Consider the following 10,000-nt stretch of genomic DNA (forward strand, 5'->3'; position numbering starts at 1 on the left):
TGATATGTAAATATTTTCACATTCATTCCGACGTGTTGCTATTGTTTTTGTCCTCAATGCCTCAGTATCAAGCTGAATATTTAATATTTCGAAAATGGCCTATTTTCAAAGTTCGCTATTTTTGTTGGCTAAATTGCAGAATACCCCGCCCACCAAATGTCCTACCTAAAAAGGCTGCCACCGCGGTCCCGCAGTCGTGTTTAACAATGCTGTTTCCGTGTCCACTAAATGCCTTACTTAAAAAACTGCCACCGCAGTCCCGCAGTCGTGTTTAACAATGCTGCCTGTCCGCAGTGGCATGGGACAGAAAATGATATTCATAATTCTGTTCCTAAACCGGGTATTCTGCAATCGCTCCGTAGCTTTCATTTTGCTGTTCCGTTAACTACACTTTTCACGAGATCGTGTGAAGAAGAAAGAATTTGTTTACTGATTAAGCCTAAGCGCTCGTTTCAATGATTGGGTCTAAGCACTCTTAGCTTTTATTTTGCGGTTCGGTTAACTACACTTTTCATGAGATCGTGTGAAGAAGAAAGCGGTCGTTTACTGATTAAGCCTAAGCACGATCGTCTGAACAAGAAAGCAGTCGTTTACTCGTTAAGCCTAAGCACTCGCTTCAGTGATTAGACCTTAGCATTCTCGTAAAATTTTAGCTTTCATTTTCCGGTTCGGTTCACTACACTTTTCACGAGATCGTGTGAAGAAGAAAGCACTCGTTTACTGATTAAGCCTAAGCGCCCGTTTCAGTGATTAGGCCTAAGCACTCTCGTAAAATTTTAGCTTTCACGTTGCAGTTCGGTTAACTACACTTTTCATGAGATCGTGTGAAGAAGAAAGCGGTCGTTTACTGATTAAGCCTAAGCACGATCGTCTGAACAAGAAAGCAGTCGTTTACTGATTAAGCCTAAGCGCTCGCTTCAGTGATTAGGCCTTAGCATTCTCGTAAAATTTTAGCTTTCATTTTCCGGTTCGGTTCACTACACTTTTCACGAGATCGTGTGAAGAAGAAAGCACTCGTTTACTGATTAAGCCTAAGCGCCCGTTTCAGTGATTAGGCCTAATTACTCTCGTAAAATTTTAGCTTTCACGTTGCGGTTCGGTTAACTACACTTTTCACGAGATCATCTTGCCCTTGAACAATTTTAATTCATCTACTACGGGACTATGAACCGCGGAGGCAGTTCATTTTACTCCTTGTCTTTTAACATTTTTGGTTTGGTGCATAAATTTTCTTTACGTCTCCTAAGAACATTTCAAATAAGTCACGGTCTCTGTTCCTGTAGCGCCACATAAACTCTGCCAAATATGACGAAAAGTGGTTTTTTCGGACTCCGAAAGGAGGCATTTTAACCTTAGCGTGCCGCCAGTGTCCTTCTATTCTGTTCGTGCTGTCACCATCTTTGTTGACAAATTCTTCGGAATGGTTCACAGTTCTATGTGTGTATCCATATTTCCCTAAATTGGTGTAGGCTTTCCAACAGTCTGAAATTATTGTCGTTCCCGGTTTAATCCACTTTTGGATGATCGGCAATAAAGTGTGTTCATCTCTTTTGTCCACCGGTATTAGCTTAATAGCTTAACCGCTTTGTCATATCGAAGTCAAATATTTTTCATGTTAAAGCCAGCGACATACACAAGCGCTGATATCCTACACCTGCGTCTCCCTTGATCTCGCGAGTAGCGTAAATGTTACCTCCCAAGTGCCAAATTTTCACGCGTTGTCGCATATCTCCCTCCCAACTGTGGTCATCAAAATTTGCATAAGAGCCATTACAACAAAACTAATCAACAGCCACTTCGTTTAGCAATGAATCGAAACAAGGACACTCAACATGTCATACACCTCGTTCTTTAATCCACAAATCCTAAAAACGCCACTTAAAAACTGGCCGTTATTTTCAATTATTATTTAACTACTACGTGACTGCGGACCCAGGTCACAACCATTTTATTCTTTGGAGTTATAAAATTTTCAGTCATCGACCAAGGGACTGCGGACCGCGGTGGCAGTGCGTTTTAGTTTTCATTCATCGACTCAACCTCGTCCCCAGGGTCTCTCTTCTTCCTTTCCAAGGAAGGAAAGAAGAGAGACCCTGGGGACAAGGTTGTCATCGACTACGGGACTGCGGACCGCGGTGGCAGTTCATTTTAGCGGTTGCCCTTTAACAGTTTTCATTCAACGACTACGGGACTGCGGACCGCGGTGGCAGTTCACTTTAACAGTTTTCATTCAACGACTACGGGACTGCGGACCGCGGTGGCAGTTCACTTTAACATTTTGCATTCAACGACTGCGGGACTGCGGACCGCGGTGGCAGTTCACTTTAACATTTTGCATTCAACGACTGCGGGACTGCGGACCGCGGTGGCAGTTCACTTCACTGCTTACCCTTTAACACTTTTCTTTTCATTCATCGACTTCGGGACTGCGGACCGCGTTGGCAGCTTTTTTAAGTAGGACATTTGGTGGGCCGGGTATTCTGCAATTGCTCCTTTTTGTTTCTCAGGTAGGTTTTACCTCTCTTGCGTTCATGGTTTTACGTCTGCTTCTGCGATTTTCTTCTATATCTTGGGTGGACTTAGTCGGATGCGCGCGCTGTTTGAAGGGAAGTTTAATTAAACAACTTTAAAACGGTTTAGGTTTTTGGTGTGAACGGATATGCCGTCAACATCTCAGCAAATGAACAACCTCGTTCCCAGGGTCTCGACAGTTATGCAAACCCGAGATGCAGTTGAGGGTTTGCATAACTGTCGAGAATTCTCCGAACTTCCCCGAGTGTTAAGATGAGGCTATGGAAACACGGAAAAAAAGTCCTCTAGCTTTTATAAAATATTCCTCGAAGATAGTTCGACAAATGAAGGAAAATGCTTGTTGTTTTACTTTTTGATTGAAGCAGATTTTCTTGATACTAGCTCATATTTCCTACGAGCCAATCAAAACGCTCGTCTGACTACATAACCAATCATAATTCGTGTAATGTTACAGCCGTGTGTTAATACTCTCTTCTAAACACAGCTATTGACCAATGAGAGTGCGCGTGCTATGGTAATTATTTTATTATGTATTACCTACTTAACGTTTCACCTAAAACCATTCAAAACTTATGTTTCAGATTATTTGAAGAGGGACGGTAAGCGTGTACCGCTTGGAGAACTGAAATCCGTACCATCAGATTCACCAACAAGTACTGAGTGTACCTATGACATATGGCAGAGGAGAGTACCGCAAAACAGAAGCTTTGGAAAAGGAACAAAGAAGAAAGAGGCCACCGCGGATGAAAATGTATTGAACTATGAAAGTACAATTTAATGACCGTAGTATGTTAGATGCTAACCTCGTTAATTTTCGCCAGATCTCTTTCTCGTTTTTGAACCTAGCTCAATTTGAGAAGATTTTTACGGTTTCTTGTTTGTACATATAAATTTTTTGGAATATACTACTGCGGTCAGTATTTATGCAACTTAAGAAGCATTGTTAAAATTTAGTTCAATTTGTTTCGGGTAAATGAATGTGTAAATCCTGTAAAGCTAGTGAGTTTCCAGGTTGAAATTTGTACAGGTGGCGTGCATGAGAAAACAAGAAAGAACAAGATAACTGCTTTAATTATAATTATAAAGTACACATGAATTACTGAAATACCTGTAGTAAAGAAACAAACTATATTTATATATATGGTGGTATTTAAATTTTTAAGCTTGCAGGATTGGTGTTTCTGGAACGAAACTATGTAAAAGAAAAGTATGTTTGTAAAGGGGGTAACCAAATTTAATACGCAACCAATACATTGGAAGAACGCGATTCGAACGCGAAGCATGGCTCCATATCCACTGGTCATGAACCTCGCCGCTTCATAAATAAGGTCTTCATTAACATTCGTTGTGGATTTGGTCAGCTCCTTCCCTTTTTAGAAAGTACCCTCCTTCTCATCCTACGACTGTCCCCTCCCTCCCGCACACATATTACCTTCTTCGACTCTTTACTAGCCTGCGTAGCAAGCGTTTCCAGCGAGCGGGAAGCGAATTCATTTTTCTGGCCGGGCGAGAATAAGGTGAGCGGAAAAAAATGGTGAGGGGAGGGGAGGAGAGAAGTAGGAAACGCTTACGGAGAAACCCCTCGATTTTGAAACTCCTGTTCGCCTACGAACAGGGTCTCTGACTGGCACGGCTCGGTTGTTTTGATTGACACTTCAGTCCCTCTTGTCAAAATAATGCATACACTGCGAGCAGTTGCTTCTCCTACGCTTCCCGAGAGAGAAACCACTGCGAGCAACCGTTTGATTTTCCATCGAGCATCTGCGAATTACGTCACACCCCACGTGATGCATTTGACATCACTTGGTCTTATTTCGCGGGAAATCACTACACAGCAGGCGCGCCCAAACGCAGCAGTTACGTAGCAGAACGCACGCTCAGGTGCCAAAACAAGTTTACTAACTCGTTTTACCGGTTCAAATTTAATGTATTCGTCCTTGGCACTGGACGGCAGCTCACGTAAAGAAACGGTTGCTCGCAGTGGTTTCTCTCTCGGGAAGCGTAGGAGAAACCAACTGATCGCAGGGTAAATAATGTATTTCCCGTAGCAAGCGAATAACTCAGAGAAAGTTCTTCGCTTTTCAGGGGACTGATCTTCACTTTTCGCTCGCTGAAATCGCTCACTACGCAGGCTAAATGGCGAAGAGATCTTTTAAAATATTACATTGAGCAGTTTGCTCCGTTGTCGATAAAAAATTTAGCGGTGGCTTAAAAGAAGAGAACAAATTTCGATTTATTAAACGGCTCGCCCAAGGGGGGAATTTGCTCGCTGTTCTTCCCACTGGTTTGGGAAAAAGCCTTATTTCCTACAAAAAACAATGCCTGTCTATTATTAGTCATCTCAAAAGTATTAAGGTGATTCCCTTGCTTTGCACCGTGCATCTCATACAGCGCATAACATTGCGACTTGGGAGTTCGCGGCGTTTCACGTCCACCATCTGAAGAGAGGCAATAAAGGCCGCTTTTGCTGTTCAAGAGCTTTTAAGGACGTTCGCGCGAAAATTTTTCAACATTGATTTTTCTCTTGAAACTTTAACCACTGTAAGATAATGAGTTAGTCATGTCAGAAATGTAAAAAAAATGGGGGGTCACCGACTTCGTTTTGGAGAGAACATGCCCGGAAAAACACCCAAAATGTGACAAAATCGGGCTTCGTTAGCGAATAAGGCCAGTGTCTGTAAACCCAAATATATTGCAATTAAATCTTTGAAGTGAAATCGTCTCTGCCAAATATTGTTTAAGTGGACTTATTAAGTGAATTTAGTCAACTGGTGAGGTTCCTTAAAGATCAAGTTCGCATTTAGAGACCACAGTTTCACGCGCCTTGCAGCCGCAAGATGGCAGGATTTGATGTCCCGTGAGCAGAAATCTTGAAATTTTTTTAACTTCCCACATTGATTTTTTGTTCATTTTTGGACAACGTGGAGATAATTGTAAATAAAATCCGTTTCTGGAAAGAAAAATAGGGGTCACCGAACGTCCAAGAGCGTTAAATCCAGGCAAAGCTATAGCAATGGCCTTTTGCCCTATCATTTTTCATTTTATTACTTAGCGCGCGCGCTCGTGTATGACGTGGCGTGTGCATTTGCGTGCGCAGTAAGGATGCGCAGAAACAATTGGCGCGAACGTCCTTAAGTGCAATCATGATAACTCTTCTCGGTTAAGAAGGTGTTCTTTTGGAACTCGCCTCAGTCGTTTCGCGGAAAATGATCATTTTGAAGCCGAAATTGCCCCTTTACCACCGTGCCGTTTATCATCGTGTTGCGAAGAAACGAGCACAGTGACCCCCAATTATTAATGGTTTTATTTACTCGTAATAGGTACACGGAAAACATATTTTAATTAAAGAGAAAAAAAGTTGGATAGCAGAAGTTGTAGTATTTACATATAAATGACGTGAAGCTGCAATTGGAGCCCGATACGCAGAGCAACGTGATGACTGTAGCGGTCCAATTTGCTTACATTACTTTGCAAAATCGATCAATTTGAAATCACTTTACTTAAAGATTATAGCCCAGACAAACAAGTAGGCTCAAGTTTTCAGTAATATTTAGTAGCTTTTGCTACATAACAATTTTTCCGTTTGATATAGTTTCGAACGCTTCTCGCGTAATTCGGTAAAAAACACTTGGAATAAAGGGCATACAGCGCGAAAACAAGCACGATGACCCCATCTTTTTATTGCATTTTTTAATGTCCTGTGTATGAATATCAATTGTGCCAAGTTTGAAAAAAATCTGGATAGTACGTCATTTTCAGGGGAATTTTTTAATTTTTTAATTTTTTAAAAGGAAACTAGTGAGCAGCACACAGCAACTGATCTTGTAAACTTTGTTATTAACCGACCGGTTTCGTCTGATCAAACAGACTTCATCAGGGATTCTAACAAGATGTTTAAAGGGAACTAGTTTTATACATGAAGTGATAGTACAAAAGCACGTTCCAGTAAGGGTGTGAACAGCAAGACACCCACAAGAAATACGCGCAGGATGTAACGTAAATCCTGCGTAGAAAAGGTGTAAAGTATAATTTTAATCTTGGGGCTCGGCACAGGGTGTTTATAAATCACGTTGGGTTGGTGTTCAATAGGTGGTCTGAATTTAGGAGAAAGGAATTCTTGTTTGCAAAGTCTTGAGGGGCTTACTTACAAGTCGAATATCGTGCCTTCGAAAAAGTCTTGTTAGGGGCTGCGTAACACCATTGATGAAAGGAAGGACAGCAAAACCGTTAGGGTTCTCTTGAGGCGCAAACCATTTAAAAAACATGCAAACCAGTTCTTCAGGCGAGGGCATGGCATGTGTGGGTGGTTTGGAAAATTTCCGCTTTAAGATATTGGAAATAACAAAGGAGGGGTAGTGCATCAATGACGTGGGTTGGTTTCGGTATGTTTCCCTTGCGGTGTACTTGGGAGTTTAATTGCGCGGTGTAGGAGGGTCTCAGCTGTGCTGATCTTGTGGCGTTTGTCGTGGTGAGAAGAAAAGTCTAAATATCTGTCCGTGTGAGTTGCTTGGCGGTAAACATCAATAGTGATCGTGTTGTCCTTGCGAGAAACCAAAGTATCCAAGAAGGCGATCTGCTGGTCAGATTCCTCCTCAGTAGTGCATGAGATGTGTGGATCGATGGAATTAAGTGTTGTATAAAAAGAGTTAACAGCATCTCTTTTGATGATACAGAAGCTATTATCCACGTAGCGTTTCCATACTTTAGGTTGTACTTCAGACGTGTTGATGGCCACTTCTTCGATGGCTTCCATGCACAAGTTCGCCACCACAGGGCTGACGGGGCTACCCATTGCGCAACCATGGATCTGTTTATATATCTTATCATTATAAATAAAGTAATTGTTAGATAAGATAAATTTCAGCAGTTAATGATTTCATTACTGTCTAAGCTCGTGCGTGAAGAAAGTGAGTTGTCCTTAAGTAGTTTGTTGCTTATCTAATCACAGGCTTTGTCTACGGGAATAGCTATAAATAGTGATACCACAGCGAAGGATAGCATGACTTCGTCATCCTGGATGTCAACATTGGAGATTTCTTCAGCAAACTTGTTCTGTTCCTGCCCCTGAAGAAACACCGAACTGGAAAGCTGGTTCTAAAGTGGCTTTTTGTATTATGTGTAAGAGGAGCAGCAAAAATACTGCAGCAGAAAAACGAGCGCCTAACCGAGCGAAGGCCGCTCTCAGCAGACAACAAATGTTTTTCACTGGTTGATAAATCTGATCAAATGCAGGCTGAAAGAAAACCATAGAGAAGTGCGCTCTAAGAATTCACGGCATCGTGCAATCGGGGAATTCAAGTTGCAAGCTGCAATCGGTGAGTTCCTGCAAACGCAAAGCAATTAGCAGTTAATATCTGCCGACAATTGCGTAGAATATCTAAAACTGAGGGATTTACGAGCTGTTCGGAATATAGATTTCTCTGCAAATGTATTTCGAGTACTGCCACTGTATTTCATTAACTTCAACACAGACAAGACAGCCTGAAGACAAGTAAATCTAACCTGAAAAGTCATGGTGGTACAAAAGTCACAGAAAGGCGGAAATTCTTGAGCCTTTAGCAGAGAGTTGAGTTGATAAATTACGCCAAAGATCATCGAAAGGAGGGACATCGTAAAATTGCTGACAAATTTGGTATTGGAACACCCTGCGAGCAGAGCCTCCTTTTGTCTTTTTCTTTACTGAGGAGGAGAAAAGTAGGCTCTGCCCGAATCGCGTCAACTCTTTGAAGCCGCCGCAGCCCGAACTTCTGGACTAGTCAATCTTGTTTTCTCTCGTCAAACCGGTTTTTCCAGTGCGAGCGTCCGTTTAGTGACAAAACCGATGGTTATAATTGAGCCCGCTGGCATGAAAAACCAAGATGGCGGCGAGATCTGGCATATTAGGCTTGGGTTCGAGACTGTATCCTGGCAACATGCAGCGCATATTCAAAAAAGATCTTACTCGATTCATGCAGAGCCTTTCTCGAGAACGCCAAAATCGAGCAAGCAAAAGAAAGGCTCTGCTAGCAGGGTGGTATTGGAAGAACCCAAGCCCATAAAATCTTATCTTAAAGAAATAGTAATCGTCGAGGCTAGGAATGCGTTTGAATAACTTGAACAACTTGCAGAATGAGACATCACGTCTCGAGTATCACATTCGACGCACGTATTGAAAATGTAAAAATAAAATAACAATGTTTATGAATCTTGAAATATATTTCGCTCTTCATCAGTCAAAAAGAACCTCATGTAAGACGCATTAAAAGAGGTTTGTGTGTTCCCAGGTGTCATGTAAGCCAACATGGGGTAACTTATTTTACGCTAGATCTGCTTTAAGTTGGAGTACTAAGAGGACAGTACTAACTCAAGAGGTCTTGAGAGTTATACTTAATTGTAGCAAGCTGTTGCCGTGGGAGAGGCCGGTGGAGAATGTTAATGAAATGGTTTTGAGGATACAGTACTCGGGGTACAGTGAGAGATTCAGGTACGAGGTTGTCAACTCGGCCCTTAAGGCGTATAGAGCGTGAGATAAGGCTGATCGAGAGGGCGAAAGACCGTTACATCGACCAAAGGAATGGAGGAGAGAGGAACGAGAGCAAGAGAGGGTGATAAAGAGAAGCAACTGGTACAAGAAGAGCGGAAACGAAGCGGTAATATTTATACAAGCAACACCGAAGTCACAGCTACAGAGGAGGTACCAGGAAGAAATAAAGCGGCAAGGTTTCAAAATCAGGTTGGTAGAGAAAGCTGGTGTTGCGATTAAAAAGTTACTCCAGAGATCCGATCCATTTAAATCACGAAAATGTGAGTTGAAGAGAGGATTGCCCAGTGTGTAGAGAAAGTGGGAGAGGACCTTGTGATCGACAGAGTGTGACTTATGAGATGAAATGTGCGGAGTGTGACGATATCTATATCAGAGAAACGTCAAGGAGTGCATATACAAGAGGCAAAGAACACATGAAGTCACTAGCCAAAAGGGAAGAGCGGTCAGTCTTGTGGAAGCATTGTAAAGAGAAACACAACAGTAGAACGCAGTAATTCGAGATGAACGTTACCGGGTCTTACTCCAACGACGCCATGTTGAGGCAAATATCTGAGGGTGTTCGGATAGACAAAGTACCAGAAGGTTCATTGATGAACTCCAAGAGCGAGTGGAATTGTTTCCGCGTTCCCCGCACGATAGTGGCGCGAGGCCACGTAAAATAAGTTACCCCATGTTGGCTTACATGATATCTGGGAACACACAAACCTTTTTAATGCGTCTTACATGAGCTTCTTTTTGACTGATGAGGCTCGAAGAGGGAAATCTATTTCAAGATTCTTAAACATTGTTATTTTATTTTTACATTTTCTACACGTGCGTCGAATGTGATACTCGAGAGGTCATGTCTTTTTCTGCAAGTAGCTCTAGTCATAAACTCTTAAAGGAACGAAAAGAAATACTTGCGTCGTACGAAAGTCATTTACAGTCGAATAACCAAAAAAGAGT

The 10,000-nt window shown here is 42.1% G+C and overlaps 2 protein-coding genes across 6 annotated transcripts in view; one reads left to right on the plus strand and one right to left on the minus strand.

Moving 5' to 3' along the window:
- LOC138043306 (rhotekin-like) overlaps window positions 1-3,671 on the plus strand; it is a 36,444-nt gene extending 32,773 nt beyond the window's left edge. For all 5 annotated transcript variants that reach the window (XM_068889525.1, XM_068889528.1, XM_068889524.1 and 2 more), the window contains one exon: window positions 3,114-3,671. In XM_068889525.1, coding sequence (XP_068745626.1) covers window positions 3,114-3,310 — 197 coding nt within the window. In that variant the 3' untranslated portion in view covers window positions 3,311-3,671. The remainder of the gene's footprint in view (window positions 1-3,113) is intronic.
- A 3,221-nt stretch (window positions 3,672-6,892) lies between these two features.
- On the minus strand, window positions 6,893-7,324 carry LOC138040414 (uncharacterized). Its single transcript, XM_068886149.1, has one exon. The coding sequence runs from the start codon at window positions 7,322-7,324 to the stop codon at window positions 6,893-6,895; it is 432 nt and encodes a 143-aa protein (XP_068742250.1).
- Between the last annotated feature and the right edge of the window lie 2,676 nt (window positions 7,325-10,000).

Source organism: Montipora capricornis, chromosome 3 (genome assembly GCF_036669925.1).
Source record: "Montipora capricornis isolate CH-2021 chromosome 3, ASM3666992v2, whole genome shotgun sequence".
NCBI classification, from domain to species: domain Eukaryota; kingdom Metazoa; phylum Cnidaria; class Anthozoa; order Scleractinia; family Acroporidae; genus Montipora; species Montipora capricornis.